The sequence below is a fragment of the Malurus melanocephalus genome, unplaced genomic scaffold, assembly GCF_030028575.1.
Source record: "Malurus melanocephalus ecotype Western Australia unplaced genomic scaffold, MMel_1.1 scaffold_13, whole genome shotgun sequence".
Classification (NCBI taxonomy): domain Eukaryota; kingdom Metazoa; phylum Chordata; class Aves; order Passeriformes; family Maluridae; genus Malurus; species Malurus melanocephalus.
In genome coordinates, this window is record NW_026623245.1 from 4889484 (window position 1) to 4912442 (window position 22959).

The following is a 22959-nucleotide window of genomic DNA, read 5'->3' on the forward strand; positions in this document are numbered from 1 at the left end:
AACTGCTAACTAAATGATAGCTAAGCGTGGTAACAACGAAATGTTTTTTGAGAGGCATCAGAAGTGTTTTTTGAGAGCCCAAAAGGTCTCCCATCACCTGATCATCACCCTTGCTGCGCAGGTTCTGCTGCCACTGCCTTTTGATGGCTCTAATCTCTCCCCAGGGACTTTGCCTGCAGTTCAGATGCCAATCACTGGCCAGGCCAGGCCTGTGTTTTCAGATTCAGCTCTCTCACAAATCATTTACGGGTCCCACTCCACTCTGTCCCACGCCTGGATGATTGTGTTTGTGCACAGGCACTGCCCTGGCAGCCGGGGAGGGCCGGGTGCTCACCCTGCCGTCGCTGGTGAGCAGGATGGAGTCRCTCTTGATGTCRCGGTGGATGACGCCCTGGTTGTGCAGGTAGGACAGGGCTCTGAGCACGGACAGACACACCGTGGCAATCTGCTCCTCATTCATCCTGCAACAGCAACAGGGAGAAACCACACAGTGCTGAGGAACATGGGGGAAAGGGATGTGGACAGCCACAAGTTCCCATTCACAGCAAGCTCCCATTCACACCCAGCATACAGCAGACAGGAGATCTTTCAGGCAATGGCTCTGTGGGGCCAATCTCTGCTCCTGTTTCTGTCAAAAACGGGGAGAGGAGGTGTGGGGATCAGCTCTGCAGCGAGGTCTGGATTAGTCTCCCTGAAGCACTAAAAAAGCCAAGTGTGCCATGTGCTGCAGSCTGTTTCCCTCTGGGAAATCACGGAAATGCCTTATTTACAGTAAGCTCACTGCTTGCCAAGCAGGGCAAATCACTACTGGGATGGAAACAGGCGTGGAATAAATATGAGGAAAAACACCCTTAATTGTGTAGGCAAAACATCAGGCCCTGGGTGTAGCTCTTTGAGAGCGCTTTTAGGCCTTCTATAAAAAACACTCTGGGTATTTCAGCAGAAAAATAAACAAGAGTTCTCAATTTTGTGCACAGTTGAAAAACCCCCTTCTGGGGTCATTCCACTGGCTACAGTGCAATGCATGGGATGGGTTATGCACCCTGGTGTCACTGTCCCAYTGCTGATGTCCCCAGCATCTCCTTTACATGAGCAGAAATTCACCCATACAGATTTCTGCTTTAACTTTGTGTGTCATTTGCAGTATTTTAGCAAAATCTTTGAGGGAAGGTCATGCAATGTAAAAAAAAAAAAAAAACATCCAGAAGATTAAGAAAAGACTATTTTGACTCAAAAAATAGATGACAGCTCTTAAGAAGTGGTGTCCTGGGAACATCTGTTTGCAGTTAAACTTCTGTCAGAAATACCTAAGATAGAGCTTTTAATAGTTTGCCAAATACTTGCAATATTGTGACTTTGTTCAACACATAAACTAAGGTTACACTAAAAAATAAAACACYTGTGTTACAACTCTTGGTAGGATCTAAGTGCATCATTAAACTAGGAGAGAAGACAAATTTTTTGATTTACAATTCCTCACTTTTGTTCTTGCTCCCCTAAATACTGTCCCACTGGTTTGGTGTGGAAATTTGAATTTTCTTTCATTCAAGAGGAAGACATTAAATAAAGAATCTCTCTTCCCTATCTCATTTTATCCAGCTTATCAGAAGCAGATGAGCAGAGAGCAGATGTAAAGAGGGGTGTAAAATTCAACGTCTCCCCTCAGAAGAGGCAGAGCAGTCTCCTAATTTAAAGGTGCAATATTAACTGAAATATGGGAATGTGCAAATGTTCTGATATAAAAACACATCCCCCCTTAGGTGTTAGGCTTGGTTTGCAGATAACCCTTCTGAGGAGAAATTACCCTTAGAACTGACATGGTTATGACAGCAAACCCAAACACACATCACCAATCAGAGAATTTTTTTGCCATTTTAGGAGGTAATGGATAGAAGTTTTTTGCTGCTGAAGTAGCTCCTAAAGTGTCAGCAAACCTCCATCTACCAGCAAACCCTCTCAGGTATTTCTTTCCCTTTGATTTAGCAAAGGAGGAGTTAATCTGCAGTTCTGGCTGACTGATGATGGCAAAGCGAGCATGCTGCATGTGGGTTTAATCACATGTACTTATAAAATACATAGATATATATCATGCATGTGTATTTTATACATTTTTCTGGTTTTATCCATGTGCACACACACACCCCCAGCCCCCCAGCCCACCTGGTGTGAGTCACTATGTCCGTCAGAGCGCCGCCCTCCAGGAACTCCATCACCACCCAGAGCTCGTCCCCCACCAGGTAACTGTTGTACATGTCGACCACGTTCTCGTGGTGGTAATCTCTCATGATCACAACCTGCACAGGCACAAAGGGATSAGCTGTGAATGCTACCAGCCTTATCTGACACTTGTTCTGACTTTCTTTCTCACTGTGCTCTTCTGGTGCTTAGGAACGGTTCTGCGATGAATCACATCCTCCCTAATCCTTATGCCAGTGCATAAACAAAATCAATATATTTACATAAAAATATCACTCATCCTAAATGCATCAGGACAAAGAAAGAATCTCTAGCTGATAGAGTATAAACAGTAGATAATTATKTTATTTCAGCCTGCAGGAACAAAACTGTTTATTTAATTGTTTTTTTACTGCCAATTGGTTTCACTACAACTTTCACAACAACCTCCAGTTTTGGTTTTTTTTTTTTGACCTGATCAATCTCTCAATGCATCAAAGTTGTTTTTATCATGTATTAAATGGTTACTTTGCACAGAATTTCAACAGAATGTTGATGTAAGGCCCCAGAAAACTCACTCAAAGAGACTTTTTAAAGGCTTACTTGTTTTTGTGCACTCTGAGTTAGATACACAGGAGAAATACCAACAAGATAYTCTCAAGAAATCAAAACAACAAAGAACTKTACTGGCATCTTYAGAAAATCAGAGAACTTTGGCARAAGGCTTTGTGCAACAATCAGTCAATGTAAAACATTTCTCAAAACCCATGAACTTGGCCCATTCAATTTGGCAAACTCTAAGCTTTAAATTCGATTTTAAGCTACTCAAAAATTCTGGGAAGAGGGAATTAGAAGAAAAAAAGAAAGACAGAAAATATAGAGAAAATTACACATCCAGCCACCAACCCCCAGGTTCCAGCACAGCTCATAGAAATTCCAGGGGAAAGCAGGATCAAGACATGTGCTTGCATCGTGTTTGGCCTAAATAACCCTTGGCCTTCCTGGTCTGAGGGGTGTCAGAATGGCAACCAGGAGATAGAACAACAGCCAGGAAAGGCTTCATTACCGACAGAGGGATTTCATTGTGGCTGACAAGAGATTTTCAGATGACACGAGTGACTGGAGTKTGTCAGGGAAGCAGCTTGGTCCTGCACAGCATGTAGGATGCGTCAAGATGTTACTGTTCAAGAGATGCTCAGTTAGAGCCACCACAGCCTCCAGCAGAGGCAAAGCCAAGCCAAAATAACCAGCACAGTCATGCACTGTGTCAAGAACTGGGTGAAGTTTGTTAAAATCTAATATTTTAATTACAAAATGTTAAGTTTTTAAAGAAACCAGTCTGTCATGTGCTGAGGGGAGATCCACTCGTAATTAAAACACAGGAAACAAAAGATAGAATCAAAAGGTTCATTCTCACAGAAGCTTTGCTTGGGAACCTGCAGTGGTTTTGGTATTGATTGGGATATTTACAAGTGACCTCAAAAAGGGAGCAGTGAACACACCCCACCAGCTGCTTCAAGGGAGTAAGAAGTTTTCAATAAAGGAGAAACTCTTCAAATTGCAGAAGGTATTCTCAGYCCCAAACAACCGGGTGAAAAAATGGCAAATGAAACCAGTGTTAGGAGACTTAAAATAATGGAGAAAACAATCTCTCCTAAGCAGCTCTGGGCTTTGAACCGGCTGTACCCACTCAGGAACGGAGATGTGGGAATTAACACACATAAATTTCCATAAAAAGGGACTGTCAGCTCTTAGCTTAGTAACCATCAAGAAAAGCCAACGAACTGCTGATGGTAAGGAGGAAGGAGAGAAGAAACAAAAAGCATGTGTATGCCAGAACACACTGCACATGCCTGTGAATAGTGTGGTTAGTCTGGATCCTCACTCTGTGTCAGGAGAGGGTCAGAAAAAGGCAGCTGGAAAATATCTGAGCACTTGACACACAGCATAGACCAGCTGATACATTTCTTAGCTGTTTCCTGTGACAACATTACAGGTTTAAAGCCAGGAGGAGATGTAGCTCACTTGAAACTGGTCTGGCTATACAGTATTCATACATCATCCATGTGTGTGGGGCTCACCATCTCTTTTAGAAAGAAATTAATTTGGCTYTTGATGGTGGCATTTAAACCTGCCACCTGCAAAACCAGAGGCCCCACCCAAACCATGGTACCTCGTTGAAGAGCAGCTCCCTCCTCTGCTGTTTCCTGAGGTCCATYTTCTTGACAGCGACCTGCTTCCCCGTGTGCTTTTCGGTGGCGATGCACACGATGCCCGTGGAGCCCTCCCCGATCTTGATGAAGTTGTCCAAGTACTCCCGGGGGTCTCCGGGGCTGACYACAAGCTGCAGGGCAGCTCGGAACTGTTCGTGGGACACCCTGGAGGGCTGCTGGTCCGAGGAGGAGCCCCAGCTGGGCGGGGGGTAAGCACTTGACGTGATGCTCGGGGAGCTGGGGTAGGAGGCGGTGGAAATGTAGGGGGAGCCGGGCTGGAGAGGTGGCTGGTGATAGGGGGGTGCTTTGTGGTAGACCAGAGGGTACTGGTAGCTGCTGCTTGAGTAGCTGACTTTGCTCTGACTCTGAGGTAGCTTGACTGGGCCCCTGGGGTAGGTGTCGGACCCAGAGAGCGGTGGGCTGACAACCAGCTGTGCTCGGTCATAATCCACCTGCAACACAAGCAAAGAGTGAGGGTGAATGAACAGGGAACAGCTCCTTCCTCCCTGCTCCTCCACCCCATCGGTCTCCAGCAGCCCCAGAGGACCCCAGAGCTGGCACAACTGGGTCCAACATTGTACCCATCCTGCTCAGCATGGCACTACTGCTCCTGCCTGGACAGGGATTTCCAGACCACCAGGCTGCTGTGCCCTCAGCAGCACTGACAGGAGGCTGGGGAAGTCCAGGAGATCTTTTGTGCATCCCACTACTGTTCTGTGCAGGTACCTGTTTGTACATACAACAGTCTTTGCTGAATCACAGAATGGCCTGGGTTGGAAGGGACCTACACTSCCAAAAATGTGTTTGCTCTGCATCTGCTGTGCCCTGCAGGCTCTCTGGGCCATTTCCTCCAAGAATCCATCCCTGTCACAACCTTCACAAATTCCAATTTGTGTCTTATCAGTACCTGGATTYTGATTCTCGGCTCTTAGCCTTTTCRTATCTTTTCCTCCAGCAATTCAGGGATAACCCAACCTCTTCTYGTGGAGGTGGTGGTACCCTAAAATCCCTGTCATCTCCTCTCTTGCTGGGCTACCGACTGTTGTTTGAGTGACTGCTTATGTGAGTTTGACGAGGAGCCTAATTTAATTCACCATTTCTTAAATCATTTTCCACAGCGACACACCACTTAACTGCAGTGTCACAAAACTGCTAATTTTCATCTGAAATCAGAGAAAATCGCAAAGGAAATTATCCCGATGGGAGGCCTTGTTCATTTGTCGGTTTCTTTATTTTTTTTTTTTTCCAAGTTTCTCTAAGCTTCTTACATTTAATGCTAATGAGTATTTCACATTTACAAACATAATTGTTTGCTTGTGACAAAACTAAAAGACGTAGAACAAAAAAAAAAACCCAGCCCAAAATGGTATTTTTCTCCTCTGGAAAAGAAAATCTTCACATTTACAATATGTGACTCCTGACGATGTGTGGAGCATCTCAGGGCAGGGGGGTGGTTTGACACAGGCTCATCATGTAGCACAATTACAAATAATTATGGCAATGAGTTCATTTAATCAATCAATTTCAGTGGCAGTGCACAGGGATGGACAGAGCAGCAAACTCTAACACAGCTCACAGTTGCTACTATTACTGCTGGCTGCCGGCCAGGAGTCCCTGATCCATGTTAGTTAAATGCACATTAATCTGAATTTGGCAGTGTAATCAAGGACCCAACTGAACTGTGAAATTGAATTCTGCGGTGGAACATCATTTGACCATTTTATGCTAAGACTGCAAGAAAAAAAAAAAAAAATCTGCCGCAGCATCAATTTATCACCGCGGGCTGTGCACAGCGAGGAGGAGTTTGGAGCTGGAGTCGCCTTGGTGAGGGCAGAAAAGCCTCCAGTGCAATTTTCTGTCGGCGCTTTCCCACCTCCCGCGCGAGCTGGGCGTGCCTGTCTTTTCATTCCGCCAGAGGTTTACAGGGAACAGGGAATGCCTCTCCAGAGGGGTTGCTCCGAGGTTTCCCTCGGAAATGTGAAGCTGGAGTCTGCTTCCATGTGAGGCTCGCACGCTGACAGCCACCAGCCATTGGGATTATCCAGCAAGCACAGACCAGGGCTGTAGAGCCACCTCCCAGGATGCTGGGAGCGCTTCAGCAAAAATCCACATGATTATGTGGATATCCATRGCAGCCATCATTTCCCTTACTCCATCAGGCAGGGGCAAACAGAAAACAGAAGGGAGTCAGAGACATCATGAATTTCGTGAAGGACATTACATCTGCCATGCTAATTAATGCGGAAAAGTGCTCAGATGGTTTGGTGGAGGGAGGGGAACTCAAYCTAACCCTGCCCTATATATCTGCGTATGTAGGGAGAAATAAATTACTGCTTTGGCTGTAAGTACACCGTTTTCTTTATAACCACTGAGTTGGGGAAAACCTGGTCTAGAAATTCAAGCTGCATAAATCCCTGCCAATGAACTAGTAGAGGCATTACCCACATCTGATATTTCTGAGTATGCCCTAAGCGTAACACACTGGCAAAAGAATATTCTGCAGTGAAATTTTAGGATGAAAATCCAGGGGGTTCAGTGTGCTTGCTGAGAAGTTTTGGAAGCTTTTTGAGGTTAGCATTGTAGTACAACGTAAACCCCTTTACTTCTTGAATCCCAATAAATGTTACAAAAAATCAGGAGCTATAAGGAATAAATCAGCTGAAGCTCTGCTCCGAGGCTGTGTTCGACGCAGTGCTCTACATCATGGCAAAATCGAACACACTTTATTCCACTAAGAATTCCATTTCTGCTGCTGAATGCAGTCACCTACTAAAAGGAAATTCTTTAAATACTACAAAGGAAAGAATAAACCAGTCCWGTGCTCATTCAAGATCAGGTCAAAGGAGCAGCCGAAGCTCTGACACGACATCCATCATGGCACAGCGGCGTCTCCCGCATCCACACATGGCTGCATAGGCACTCGGGTCTTTTCGCCATTAAATGGGATGTAAGCCTGTGTTTAAAGCATTTCGGCTCTCRCTCTGGTGACAGCGATGCCTGCTGTGTACTGCAAGCAGAGGGAACACCTGSTTGCTCCTGAGGGGTCCCTTCCCTGCGAGGAGGCTGCCTGGGCAGCCTTTGAGCCCAGCGGGTGTCCCCACACACTCTGCAGTGGGACTGCGGCAGAGATGCAGCCGCAKCCCTGCGGCCAGAGCCCACATCCTYGATTCCYRGYGTGATGCACTCRCCCCTCCGTGACCTGCAACGCATTTCCATTTGGTCAGTTTTCAGTTTGCCAAATCAAAGCTGTGAACTGGATGGTCTGTAAACCACACGGAGATGGCAGGGGCCAAGGTAACTCTCTGGTGCTTTGCTGGTGGAAATCTCCAACACTCGCTGTTGCAGGCACAGAGGAGGCAGGCAGCACTCATGTACAGCTGCTGGTATGTGAATGGCAAGACCGGGAAAAAAGGAGTGGGTTTCTGACAGTAAAGGTTTGGCCCTGCCTTTGTCAGGCTGGAAATGTCCTCGTGGCGCAGAGGGACACAAAGTATGATGGGGAGAAACACCTCTGCTATGTTACAGCAGTACAGGGTAGTGAAGGGGAGAGCAGACATCATGGGCCCTTGAAGGAGCAACAGGAAAGGGTCACAGAGAGCTCCTACTGGAAAATGGCAGGGAAAGGAGCTTTGAAATAAAAAGGCCTGGTGGCAGAAGTTAAGAGGCCTGCCTTCATTCAATGAAGAGGAGGGTAGAAAGAAAATATGCAATACGGAGTGGCCAAAAATAAGCCACCCTGGCAAACGAATTTGATGTTGTAAACAATACTGATGTGGGACATCAACTCTGTGTGGTGAGGGGAACACAGCAAACTCTGCTGCTCCRTGCAGGTGCCCTGGAGTTATTCTGCAGGGCAGGAGAGCAGGTAAGTGGGCTGGAGGGAACCAAATCTAAGCCTCTGGCTTCCTGCACCTCCATGGTCCCACCGTACAGCAATGTCCAAGCCCAGTCCAGGGCAAGTCTTCTGATGTAACAACTCTGAAATCACTGATGATGAAACAGGGAAGAGGTTTGATTTGTCTGACATCTATCACCTAAAAATAATATGAAGTAAGTTTGCTCTTCATGTGTGCAAGCCAAAGTGAACACCCTTGTTAAACACACTTTGATGCCACACATATGTGCCAGCAGGCTTTTTCACCTCTTTTAATTRCACTTTAAAGCCAATCTCATTTATTAAATATCAGACTTGAGATCTGCTTCTTATTTAGTAAGTCCATTTGATAAACTGTTATCTTACTAATGCCTCCTTGAAAAGAAGATYCTTTAGCAGTCATCCAAGACAAGAAACTCCTATTCACCTCCAGGAGCTGTGGACGGGTTTGGGAATTGAACTGCTGCATTTAACAGTGAATCATCAAGTTTCAAYACACCAAGGTTGTAGGAGTGTTTTTGATGCTTAGAGGAGAGGAACAGCTCACAATGAATCTTGCATGAAGGCATCTTTTTTTTTTTTTTAAATCAAAGTTGTTACTGCATTTTAATGGGATATTTTTCAAAGTGCTGGAGTCCTGTAAAAAACACCTCTAACTTCTGCCCTGTTGGAAGGTATAAAATTGGCAGACGCAGGTGCTGAAGGGTCTCTGAATTACTGGTTTGTCCTTCTTCTTTCTAAACTCTGGCAAAACAACTGCTTTCAGTGAAGGAAATGGCAGCTAAACCATCCCAGATTCTCCTCAGGATTTCCAGATTGCACCCTGAATGCCATACTGGTGTTCAGTTACCTACCACACACACTCCTCCCACCACACTCTGCACTTTGGAAAGGCACCTAAAGAAATGTGGAACTTTTCTACTTCTCCCAAATATCTCAAGCTCCAAAACCCAGCTCCGTGCTTTCACGCAAAGAGGGATGAAAAATGCATCGTTCACCTTTTACCATGGGGCACCAGGGTAATGGTAAAGCAGCCAAAACCTAAGGAAGCAAGACACAGGCACACCTCCAATACCATGGACCTGCAGAGACCTGGGACTGCAGCAGAACATGACCGCAGAGCACAGAGCCAGTAAGCAAATGCACCACAGAGATCATCATCAGAAAGCAGAATGGATCTCACCACTGACAGTCAGCTACCTCAGCAYGTGGAAAGTCACAGCAACCCCAGACTTGGCAAAATGATCATCTTGGTGCCCGTTGCTAGGGAAACTCAGATGTTCAGTGCAAACTACATTGAAAAAGCACCTCTTGCACAACATTAGATGCTTAAGCAAGTAATCATGGTTAGGGGGCTAGAGGTGTGAGGAAAGCACTGYTCTCTGATGAGCAAATGGTCACAGCAAACTGTTGCAGGCAAGGTAGGGGTAGGAGAGCTTGTGTAGATAATATTCCTGATGTGGCAGAGCAGGCCACAGATTTGTGTAGAGGAGCTGCCTTTACATAACATGGCTGAAATTCTTCCTTGCACATCAACCCTTTTTTCAAACTACATYTAAAATGTCTTGGGTGAGATCAGCTGTTTTGATTTCAGTGCTTAAAAACAAAGCAGAAAGGGGTTAAGCCCCTACTGCCATCAGCAGTGAAGAGTTAATAAACCTGGTAATTAAAGATGGYATAAATACAGTATAAATACTGAAACACAGAGGTTTCACCCTGTCATGGTAACAATTCAAACACAGAAGTATCTGATATACAAACCAGAGCAGTGCCTCACCTCCTGCCAAGATCTGCTCAGTYGAACTTCCGAGGCTACAAAAAACTGTCAGAGAACTTGGGCTTATTAGGAATTTCCAATAAAATCCCCAGAAGATGGGTRTGTCCAAACCCATCTTTTAATAAGAATTTTAAGCCCACTGGTCCCTGACATCCATTTCCATCCACCCAAGTAAAGCGGGTGCATTTCCCCATGGGCCAAGGAGCAGCCACACAACTCTCAGGGACATTGCAGGCCACGTTTAGCCCCGCAGTTTTACTTYTCACACTCCCCTCATGGAAAGCTGCTCCCTGCCCCGGCAGCAGCGTCCCCAGGTTACCTTGGGAATGCCTGCCGCCGTTTCAGACAGGCGGGGGTAGGTGTAGGAGCTGTAGGAATGTCCYTGCTGGTGTGCTTTGAAGGCGCTTGCTCCGTAGGGCATGGCCGGCTCCTGCAGGCCGGAGCCCGACCTGGACCTTTGCCTCATGGTCGGCTGAGGGCTCGCGGGGTCCACGTAGGAAGATTTGGGCCTCTTGTCGTAGTCGTCCTTGCCCAGGCCGTGTCCCCAGTCGCTGTCACCGTACTCCAGCCTCTCCTTGGGACACTCGCTCTGCACCGACGCGCGGGACGGGGCGTAAGAAAAGGAATCTCTGTAGTCCAGGGAGGATCCGCTGGGGATCCGCTGATACTCCAGCTTCAGGCCGCCGTATTCCAGCGCTTTGGGCTTGGTCTCCAGGTGTGCGTGGTAATCTGGGAGGAACCTGGACAGGTCTGGCTGCAGGGGTGTCACTTCCGAGTAGTAGATGTCCCGGGATGTCACCTTCATCATGTGGCCGTTCTGCTTGGYGGCGTAGCTGCCCTTGTAGTATCTGTCCAACTCTTCCCCGTACAGACCCTTGTCTCGGTATTTCTCCACGACATAGTCTGTGGTAGTGTCTGACTCACTGGAGTACTGGGAATACGTGATGTAGCCATTTTCCTCCTGGTGCCTCTGCACATGGTTTGCGTTTCCTTGGTGGTGGGTGGGAGGGCTTTCCTTCCGCAGGGAATTGGATCGTGTCACTGAGATATTGTCAAACTCTTCCAGCAGACCGTTGATCGAAGTATCCTTTCGAGGYTTGTTTCCTCGAACAATAGTCTGGGAATAAAAAAATTGCTTTGATTAAATACTGATTTTTGTTTAGTACCTCACCAAAAAAGAAAAAAGTGATTCACCCASGAATACCCGTAGCAAGGCGTTATGTTCTTCAGTCACATATCTCATTACTCAAAAAATAATCTCAATAAATACTTAACAGTAGGACATGAAGAAATGAAGGAATATTTAAATTCAGTGTAGATCATAAGCTGGGATATGGCACGCAACCCCAAGACTCTCTCAAAAACTTCCAAAAAAGCAAAAGTGTGTGCTCAGCAGCCAACAATAGTGACATTTAAACCCACTCCTTACTTTTATTTGTTATTATTCAGTTGAATATATTGATATTGATATATATTGATGCCTAAATCCAGCTACCTAAAACAGAGGCAGGACAAAATTCAGAGACTAAAAAGCAGTTAGATTTATTGAAGGGCYTTCAGGTACATTTAGGGCAGTCACAGCCCACCCTGGGGCTACATCCAAAATGGACACTTGGTGATGGGTTTTTCATGCTTTGTAAGTTTTGTCCATTTGCATATCAGGGGTTAATTCTCCAACTACAACTTCAGGTAATGAAGTCATTTACTCCAAGTTTGCTCCCCCAATTCACTGTTGTTTACATATCCCTACACCAAGACAGTAAGGTGTCCTGGAGTTTTGGGCCTTGGGAGAAATTGTTTTGCCTAAAAGTGGGAGAACAGTAGATTAGCGTTACATTTAGCATTACTAAAGAATTACAGGATTATATGAAAAATATAGAAGCTAAAATCCTAAGGCATCARTATCAAGCCAAAYTGAATCTGATTGWCAGGGCATAGATAAGCTACATGAAAACCATTCAGTGGTCACTTCTACATGTTATTTTAACAAAMTGCTGGAATGGAAAGCAGCATGTAGTTTAGTAGGCACTAGACTTCCTTGATTTTTTCTTTTTTTACCAAACAGTATRTTCCTGAGTAGCAGAATCCCACTGAGGATTGCTTCCTGGTTAACTTAGCATGAGACACTKGGGGAAGAGGGGAAACCACTGAACTCCATCTCTTTGCAACACGCAGCATACAGCAAACCCTTGTGCAGAGCCACGGCTCTGAAACACTCACACCAGGGATGCCAAGTGGTGGCCTTGTTTGTGTCCCACTATTGCAAAACCTCCCACAGATCCCCCTGCCCATTCCTACCCCACTCTGTCCAAAACTCTGGTGCTCCCGGCAGGATGGGATGCAAGCAGTGCTTGGTTACAGCTCTCCTTCAAGAAAGATTTTATTTTTTCAGCCAGTACCACCTGAAGTCTGTAACATGTGGCTGCATCCATTTTTCATCTGAGGACTGCCATTGAGCACCACCTCACGTTYATAAACACCTGACCAGAATAAGATGTACAGATTGGTGGCCAGGGCCATAAATCAGCCAGGCTCTACTGAAAATACATTTGCTTTGCTGATTTACTTTGGCTAAATACCTCTGGCTGCATCTTATTTAACTCACTGAGCTTTTCAAAGAGTCACTACAATCACCCCAAGGAGATTTCTCTCTGTGGGCTGCAGCCTGCATTGCACATTGACAGTAGTGCACGGAAAACCAACCAGGAGTATCAGATGCTGGATGTGGAATACTGGACACCTACCATGGCATCTCAGAAGATGGATGTGGAACAGTGGACACCAACCACACCATGGATCCAGCCTGGACACTGCCCTATACTTCTTGTTTTGCACCACACAGGGTGAGGCTGCTCAACCACTGCTTGCAAGCACTTGGGGGTTCAAACTTTGTCAAAGTATTTAATGATTAATAAGATGACAAAATTAACAGGAATGTACTTCTGTGTCACTCAGCAAAAGGCAGCTGCAAAAAGCAAAGCAGCCGCGACCTCGCGCTGCTCCCTGCTCTGATTTATGTCTGTAATTACTTGCCTAGTTTGCTATTTTGAAGCCAGTGGTACTGAAACAATAGGACAGCAAAAATGAGGGACAGCAAATAGATCRCTCCTTTTGCCTCCAAAGCCATTCAGCAGGATGAGAGGAACTGGTTTCATTCTGCTACAGCCTCTTTGGCAGGATGACTRCGCGATCATTCATATTTAATTGCCACATAATAAAACAGCAACGTTCAACAATGAAATGCTTATAATTGAAAACAAGATTGAAATACCCAATTGCCACCCCACTCCCCTGTGCAAATGCCTGCCCAGGAGGAAAATGCCAATTTAACACTCTCCATGGGACCGGCTTCCACAAAGGAGAGGTTTCCTGGAGCAGTTGTCTGGATCTGCACTAAAGGGCTTGGAGCCACAGCAAGCCCCTAGGGCAGAGTGGCCTCTCCCATGACRGGGAACAGGAGTTGTCCCTCTGCTCCTCCAGCACACGCTGTCTGGAAGCAAGATTTTCAGACACCTTCAGAAGGAAGATTTAGAATTGTTTATGTGTTAGGGAATTCATTGGTGACAAATCCCTGCAGTTCAGRGATTTTCTGCAGACAGGGGCATGTGTGGGAGTAACCTTTTCGATTATGAGGATTTAAAAATAGTACTAATAGTAAATGATCTTACAGGAAATTCTGATTTTCAAAAAAAAAAAGAAGCATTTGTCACCGAAGCCCCAGTCTGCTGAAGCTCTCTTGGATAGCTCTGGGACCTCAGTGCTGTCTCATCCTGACTGATCAAGTTAAGGGGATTAAGAACTAAATCCCTTTTCTTTTATCCCAACATTTTAAGGATGATCACTGGAAAACACTGACTTGTGATGGCTGCAATTCCTATTGGGTTCAGATTCTTCTCCATGAGAAAATGAAAATGGCCAGCACAAAGGGAGGGTAAAACTTACCTATTCCAGCGGCACATTTTCTACTGAATAGTCACAGCTTTGTTACTATGAATAAAAATTATGACAATTATTTATTGCTAAGACCAACAACTATATTTCTATTAATTTTGTCTTGTTTTTAAATTTTGTATTTCCCTTATATAAAAGGATGCAGATTTGGCAAAATGCCCTCAGGCTAAGGAAGACAGCCTACATCAGCTTCATCTTTTCCCAGGAAACATCTAGCACCATTCTATTCAGAAGAACTGTAGTGTCCATGGAGAAGAAAATTTAGTAAGTGTTTCACCAAGACCCTGTGAAATACCCTATATTGCCAGGTGTTTTGCTATCTGAATAGAACTTGAGGATGTTTATACACAAATCTGAAGTACATTGTGTAACTCCCAGGTAGGAAGAAGCATTTACCGGGCTGAAAAAACAAATTAATATCCCAAAGAAAGTATTGCATACAGGAGTAATAAAAAAAATGCTCTGTAAGGATGGGTAGAGTATCAAAATTAAAAAATCAAATYAAATAAGATGTTATAAAGAATAAAACATGTGTTATTAACTTGTACCATGTTAACTTGTCCTGAAGTGATTTACTAGAGAGAAAGTGTGTGCTGGGGGCTCACCAGCACCCACAGCTTTCTCGGGAAGCACAGGATTTGCAGAAAGAAGCCTAAAATTGAAAGCTGGCATAACCATGGCCCAAATTCCCAAACCTGAAAGCCTAATGTTAGTGCCAGGGCCACAGGAAGCACCCAGGCTCTAAGGAACGACTTCAGTGGAAAAGCTGGGCTGATGATGTGGGGCCTTGGTTTGAGACTGTGGACTCCAGTTACTGGGCACTGTGTCAGGAGCAGAGGCAAAACCTCATGGGATGGAAATACAATAGCAGCAATTCACAAATGATGGGAAATTTAAGCTCTAACTTAAAAAGCAAACCAAAAACCTTTAAAGAAAATTTAACAGAAAAGGGCTATCATGGAAAGTGATATAATGGTAGCGTCATAGGAACTAGACTAGTTTTTCTAATTTTAAAGGCTTTATAAACTGAAAAAATGTACTTTTATAGGAGGTGGAGGGAATTCTGTCTCTCTATATATTCTAGGGTCATCCTATTTACACAGACTCATTTCTAAATTTTCTTTAAGCGCTTCCTGGTCTCCAAATTTTTACASTTAAGGAATTTTCAAAGATGCTGCATGCAAAGCAGACAAAAGCAAAGGCTGATGGGCTAAGATTACCGAGTCCTTTGTTCTATTGAGATCATGTACTGGAAAYCTGTACAACAGCTCGTCACACATGGAAAACTGTGATCACGCCCTTCCGTGGGCACAGGGCTCCCCAGGGAAAGAATGGCTTGGTGCTAGTCGATACTCCATGTTTATTAAAGGACGTTTTCCAGCGCATTGTGCAATTTCGGAGGGATCAATGTTCCCGCAGATGAAGGAGCGCCGCTGAATTTTCCGCCACCGTTGCCCTCGTCCATTAAATCAATGGGGCGCAGTGTGGGTGATGAAGGYGGGAGCTGCAGCTCTCATTTCATTTGCTCCCTGGACAGGCTGGGCGCCTGCTCTGCAGCCTGGTGACAGTAGACATCCTTCATGGCGCTTCTGCAGCGGCCTGTCCTGCGGTGATAAGCTATAATGGATCTGTCTGTAAGAAAGGCTGTCTTGCCTTGTTTCCAGGAGGAGATGAAAAACAGCTTCTGCACTCAAACACTGTATTAACCTTGACAATAATGAAGTGGGTAATTAACTGTTTTGCCCTAATGCGACCTTGCATTTATTGTCTTTAAAACTACTATACTTTACACACTCGTTAAGAATATATCATCCTTTGTCCTGCTAGAGCTGTGTTTTCAGGAGAAAGTGAGGATTTTAAATCTTTGTGATGTGCAGGGTCAAAAAAAAAAAAAAGAGTATTTTAAGGAAAGGTCGCCCTTATAAACAGCCAATCTAAACTCTGATTTTGCCTCTAGCTAGCTTTTCCCCTCATTTGCATTATACATAAACTAAAAGCACGGCTGAAAAATCTTTTTTTTTTTTTTTAAGAAAATGTGCATGAAGCACAGATGGTCAGAATAATCTAAGTGATGGATGTGTCGGTAATTTATTTTCCTGTGTTGCAAGACATTCAAAGTATTTGAAGCTGTGTTCATGACACCACATTTTACTCCTCAGTGTAAGCAAATATAAACGGCACTTGGAGAGAAGAATTGATCCWTGTCAACACGTCAGAAGGAAAACTCTGGCTTTCCCTGTAAGTAACAGAGTTTTATAGCTGCAGACAAATGTGTCAGGAGTCTGCATTTCATCTGCTCTTACCAGAAGAAAAAGTACYTGGTRGAGRAAGAATTTCTTTCCTGTGCAGCTGACCACACAATAGAAYACACTGGCCAGAGAGGTTGTGGACTCTCCYTYACTGGAGATACYTGAGAACMGTCTGATSGAAATCCTGTGCCATRGGATCTGGGATATCCCTGCYTRAGCAGGAGGTGGGACMAGAWGATCCACTGTGGTCCCTTCCAAACTGACCCATTCTGTCATTCTGTGACCCCAAAATAGCTGGAGTCTCTTAAAACTGYTGGAAAGAGGTGAAAGCACACTGAAAAACTCTGCCTTTCCAGCAGCCCAGGGCCAGATGAGGTGGATCCTTTCCCTTGTGTGTGAGGCTCAGTTTGAAGTCTGAGATGTCCTCCTGAGGGCTGGCACCAGGAGGGAAGATGGGCAGTGAGAGATAAGGACCTGCCTTGTCTCCAATGGCTGACTGTGCATGGAGAAATAAAAGTGCTGCCAGGGAGGAGGAGGAGGGATGGCAGCTGAAGGCACAGCACGTGGGTGCTTTTGGGTGAGTGGTTTCATGGGGCACTTAAGGCTTTTCCCCATGGAATGTTCACTTGAGGACAAGTTCAAACCTCTGAGCTGCTTTTCCAAATGAAAGTGCCAGAGTTATCCTTGCAGTCCTTCCACATTCCGGTGAATTCTTAATTACACCCAAATGGGGAAGCTTTATGGGAAAGGACTGAAAAGAGTTTCTATACCTCCATCTCCTTTCTCCCCCAAGTGGGAAGTTTAGGGCACTTGTGTCATAGAGATTAGCCTGGAAACAAGCCTTTTCCACAGCAACTCATCAGATACATGGTGAGAAATGATGCTGGATGGGATAAGAGGTAATTTATCACTCTGCACCCTCCAGCAGTGTCCAGTGGGATCTGCTCCAGTTTTGATCTACAGCCTGTCTACAAAACAGCTATTACTCAGAGTTAGTCACAAGGAATACACAACAGACGGGAAAGTATGTCAGAACATCCCTTCCTGAAGCCTGTAATTTAGAGCTTGGTCTACACCTGGAAGCCTCAGAGTTTATATCACTTCTGTTACAAATCCCTTCCCAATGCTATAAATCCTTCTTCTTCCCACAAAAACAGCATTAGAAAAAAGTAATCGTTTTGGTAGCCACAGTTCTCTCCTTGGGGAAGGCATTCTGCAGATTGCAGTGGCATTGGATGGCTCAGCTGGGCCAGGATCTGCTCCACAGACCAAACAAGCACTTTACACTTCAGAAAAACTCAAACCAGGTGCATGTGACAATGTCACTTGTCCCTTGCTGTGAAGTGTCAAAGCCCGTGACCCATGATCCTGCCTCATGAAGTGTTCTAATTCCTCTCCAGGAGATCGATAAATCCCTCTTTGGGACAGCTCTCAGATAGGGCCYTTCCCCTGCACAGGAGAAAACAAAGAGAAATGCAAACCCCCGAAGTACAACTCAGCCAAATCAGCCTTTGGGAGGGCAGGAGTCCCCAGACATGAGCCCATGGGTGCTGCAGGATGTGCCATGTCTGGGATGTGCATGTCACCACAGMTGACYCCAAATCAYTGGATCAAAGCAAARGTACAACTTGAGAGCAATCTAATAYRCTTAACACCAGTGCCAGCTGTTTRAAATTCTTCAAAAGCAAAATAATGGAAAACTATAAAAAAAGGCTCACCAAAATGGCACCGTGTAATTTCTCACCCTGCACAGCACTTTTAAAAGTTGGTTTCCATAACAACAAGAGCAACATTTCATTATAATCACATTCACCGGTAATTCTTTTGACATCTTAAAATRTAACAACTTTAACAAACATGTAGTTTTAAAATACCACTGAAATATCCACATTCTAGTAACTTTTCTTTATTTGTTTTTTTAAAAACACATAAATGCTTGTTATATGCAATTTGAAATGCTATTAGAGAATATTAAAAGTCAAGAATAATTATTCTGGGCCTATTTAAACCATATCTGACCTGTACAATTTTATTTGTAATATACACACATCTCTCAGACACGCAACAAATCAGTGAAATGTAACTTAAAAGTTTTCATTTGAAAGAGAAAGTTTGTGTATGCATTAGTGATGGGCTAAACAGCACTTCAGGAAGAAGAATGGAAAAATCTCAAACCAAACCATTTCTATTTCATAGGACCCTTCAAAATTTTCTTTTATTCCAAAGATGGAAATGAAAAGCACAATGTCCCATAAAATGAAATTCCTCAAAACCACTAGCCACAGGAATTTTAACTGCCCTCTTAGTAGTKCTGCATTTTCATAAGGCTGGTAGCAATGGTTTCAACACAACAGAGCAGAGTGCACCTGCTAAGCCAAAAAGCTGCATCAAACCACACCAAAGACTGCAATGTTTTGGCCACATTCTGGATAAAATCTGTTCATCAATCTAAAATTTTCCTATTTTTGTCAAATCAACATTTTCTGGCAGGAAAAGAGAAAGATCAGTGACCTAGGAAGCCTGATGAACCAGCAGGACCWGGTTATTCTCCCTCTTTCAAAGCCAGTGTCACCTGCCAGTGCTTCTGTCTTAGAGGAACTGGGCTTTTTTTTCCCCAAGGAAGTTGAAAAGCAAATTCAGTCAGATTTAATGAGGTATAGCTGTGGTCCAGCATTTCTTGTGTGATTTCTGCACCACCCAGGATCCCATGGCAGTGATGGGGAAACTCTGCAGCAGCAGCACCTCAAAGCTTTCCAAATGGGCTGACTACAGAGCCAGCTAAAAAACACAAAGCAAAGTTGGGGACATTTGGGGAAATGACAGAAATTGCTCCCTCCAAGAAACATAACTCTGTGTTTAGTTTTGTAATGCCAAGAAAGGCGCAGACTGGAAGTTCATGACAGGTCACAGCTCCAGAACCAAACTTTGCCACAGGCAGGGCTGTGTTTGTGCAACTTAAACACAGTTTTRTCCAAATAAAAATAACAGGACTGAGGGCAGTAAATATAAAGCATTGAAGCTCCGGTGTCTCACTGGTACCTCTGAGATCTGGACTTGGGAACAGGTTTGTGCCTTGGATTACTGATGGACTTCGGGAACAGTGCCTTCTGCACCTCAGTTCTTCATCCTCAGCCACGATGCATGCAACAGGAGATGAAAGATGGCAATCCTGATGCCTCTTTCAGTTCTGGCATCATCACTTTCAAAGGAAAATGCATTGCAAAAATGCATCTTAATCCAGGTATGAACTGACTCTGCTGCCCATCTGAACTCAGTGCAAGCACTCCCCAGGCAAACTGCAGGGAGGTGGGATAGCAAGAGGAGCCTACAGGGGCCTGGGGCTATCTTAATGGGTGCAGAGTTCTCTGCAGACACAACACAATCACCATCAACCTCAATGCTCATCAGCCAGTTGTCCTTTCATCTAATACCTGCAGTCTAGACTGTTATTTTTCCATGTTTTTTATGTGTGGGTGATGTGAGGAAAAGAAAACCCCATTTTCCTCAACAAAGGCAYGAGAAATTGCACTTATCAAACACTTCACCACCAGTTCCCCAAATACATCAACTTGGCTGTGGGTGTCCCACATGGTGCTGACACTGAGACACACACTGCCACTGTTTTTAGGGCAGAGCTGGTATTTTACATCTACATGATTAGTGCTGGGAACTGGTGGGGCACAACACTGGCTGAGACCTCCCAGGGCTGACAGGCATTTAAAAGAAGCCTTTCYACAACCAAGCAGCATGCCACTGTCACAGATTTTAAGAGCCACAAAGGGGTTGGGGTGGGATTTTCACAGGGAGGAGCTCTGCTGTAGGATGGGTGATGCGAATCCACTGGCCCACCCTCCCAGTCCCACTCAGCCATACATTTATCACAACAAGCACCGTGGTACAGGGAAATGCAGACTGCTCTCAGCCAACAGCACCAGTTAAAGAAGCTGAAGAGAGGGCCAGTCTGTAATTCACAAAGTTGCACTGCAGCATAAAGTGCCTTTGTAGCTCAGATATTTCCCTGGATGAGGYTCCCCATGTGCCCTAAGCATGCCCATTAACAAATGCAAGGTTGATGGAGCATTAACCCAATTAATGATCCCCGTGCTTTTTTTTTTCCTCAGTGAAAGATTTCTGACTGCAGTTTGATTGAGCTTTCTGAAATATTTAAGTCAATTCCAGTGTGATAAAATTTTACACTYGGGAAGTAATTGCCTTCATCTGACAGCGGGGCACTTGCTTAGAGGGCAGAGGCTCTTGGGTCACTCTGCAGTGGTCGCGGTCATCTCCTGCTTTTAATTAAAATGAGGATTTTGACAGTCTGCTAATTTAGAAGAAACAATTTGAACTGTATTACTTTTGGCTGCKATCCGCCATGGCAAAGAAGCTTTATATACAGCAGATGCTTAAAGACCAAGTCAACATTCCTGTTTCAGAGTGTGCGGGGCCGGCTCGAGGAGCTCCTGGTGCTCTGCAAGCTGTGGCAGAGGGCTGTGAATCACCTTCCCACCCCATAAATCATCAGGCAGAGAACAGAAGATGCTGGTGAGTGCTGAGTGCCTCAGTCCCCAGATCGATGGRGCTTGCTGCCCACAAGCCCTGCTCAGGGTTGGGATGGTCCCTGCAATGTCAGCCCTGTGAATTTGGGATGAACACCCCGAGGAAGGGCAGGATGATGGGTGCACAGCACTGCCCATGYTGGCAGGGAAGGCACTGTCAAGGTACAGCAGGAGAAATTATCCTGCAGCCGGAGAAGTGCCAAAAAATGCCTCAGTCCCATGGCCTTAAAAGAGCAAGAAAGTTTCAAGGTTCTTCCTAATASACGAAAATTGTGCATTCCCGGCCACACACAGGTAAGGGGCATACTGCTGTCTCTGACTATTATCTTCTCCTGAAAGCTCACTCCTTGATGTGAGGAAATGCAGGAATTTGTATTGGTAAAATAAAACCACAAAATAATTTCATCTACGTTTTAAATTTYAGCATTCTTTCTTCCTTTTCAAGGACAGCTATCAATTGGGAAATGTAGCCATAGAAAAGCCCTAAGGAAGTGGGACTGACTCCCACTGAGTGGTTTGCAAACATGGAATTTGGACATGAGGCAAGAAGCGCTCCYGTGCAGAAATCTAATTGTTAGGCCAAATTCACAAGGCAGGTGAAACAAAAGACACAAGGAGCTTCCTCAGCTGACGTTTTAATTATTCCCTCTTGTAAAAGAGAAGTGCAAATCAAACACCTTCTCTATGGGCACAAAGCAAGGCAGGAGATTTCAGAGGCTGCTCTGCAGCAGGGGTGAAGCCCAGTCCAGCACGACAATCTCTCATGTACCAGAAACTGCTCAAACATTTCTAGGCTAATCTCGATTTGATTCGATTTGCTGGGCTGCGTCGCCACCAAGTGCACTCTGTCCTCRGCGGCAGATTGGTCCTGACACGCTTAATAAATGAATCTGCCTGACACAGAGCAGCTCCCTCCCTTCCTCCAGCCCATCAGACAGCAGCACAGCAAGTCAGGGAGGAGGRGAAGGGCAGCACAGATACTGCTGCTAAGGGAGAAATGGGGCTGCTTCCCCAGCCTGGGCTGTGGGATGGCAGTCAGACCTCATCTCCTGCTCCACAGCATTTTCCCAGGGTGGGTCATTAAAACTGCTGTGTTTAAACCAGATTTCTATGCCTGTATATCCCAGTGCTCACGGAAAGTGCTACTTCATATGGCAGCATAARCCTTAGCAATAAGGATCTTTACTTGCACTGTGCTCACTGAGAACCATTAAATCCTGCAAACCAGGACACAGATACCAATTACTGCTCTGCTCAGACTACAAAACTCAGGAACATTCCCAATCTCTTGCTATGCTCTTAACTGTGTGATCCTGATAACTAACTACTAATGCCTGCTGGATCTCAGCAATTAAAAAGCAGAAATACTGATCCTAAATACTTCTCTTTCATTTGCTTTTCTCCCTCCAAAGATCTGGATCTGAAACGATTTTTTTTCTGGCCCACACAGCTCACTCATCCCACAGACAACAGAAAAGGCATTTAAAAGTCTCTGCAGGTAAGTCAGTGTTGTTCCCTGGYAATACATGGCACTTGTCTGGTGTAATTGGATCTTTCACGAAAGGGAAGACAAGAAAGAAAGCTCAGCAAATCACTTTCAAATTCCTAGAGAGCCACCAAAGCCCAGATYTAATCATGTCAGAGCAGGAGATGGAAAAAAAAGCACATTTATACCTGGACCTTTGGCTCCACAGGTAAGTGAGCTGCTTGGCAACATTTTTTTTCCTCTGATCCTTTGACTGTTATTGAACTAAACTCTGCTGGGATTGCATAAATGTGGCAGTTTGGTTATAATTATACAATCACAGAATGGTTTGGATTGGAAGGGACCTTAMAGATTTCTGATATGGARCACAGTTTAATGGGACAGTAACCTGYCTGGTTTGTGCTCTGAACTAAAATAGCTCAAACCAAGTTCATCAGCAGACCYAGGGACAAATAAATCACTGAGATGTTCAGAACATGCGGTGACTGAATGACTACTGCCATTGTATGATGAACGAAATGAAGSAGCAAGCACTGTCCCAGTGCTGATGTGACTGCAAATGCTGCAMGACCAATTTTACGTGGAAATCCCCCCCACAAACCTGTTCCCACGTGGGTTAAAGGATCTGCCCTGAGCAAAAGCCATCAGGTGCCCAAGCAGATTTCTCATTATTTCGTC

At 44.9% G+C, this 22959-nt stretch overlaps 1 protein-coding gene across 1 annotated transcript in view; it reads right to left on the reverse strand.

Annotated features, from left to right (window-relative positions):
* The window catches only part of PAK5 (p21 (RAC1) activated kinase 5), a 115093-nt gene that overhangs the window by 5798 nt on the left and 86336 nt on the right, over positions 1–22959 (reverse strand). The window contains exons 3-6 of the mRNA XM_057382879.1: positions 10359–11156; positions 4349–4840; positions 2161–2294; positions 335–461 (exon numbers count right to left, since the gene is read on the reverse strand). Of these exons, the coding sequence (XP_057238862.1) occupies positions 335–461; positions 2161–2294; positions 4349–4840; positions 10359–11156 (1551 nt within the window). The remainder of the gene's footprint in view (positions 1–334; positions 462–2160; positions 2295–4348; positions 4841–10358; positions 11157–22959) is intronic.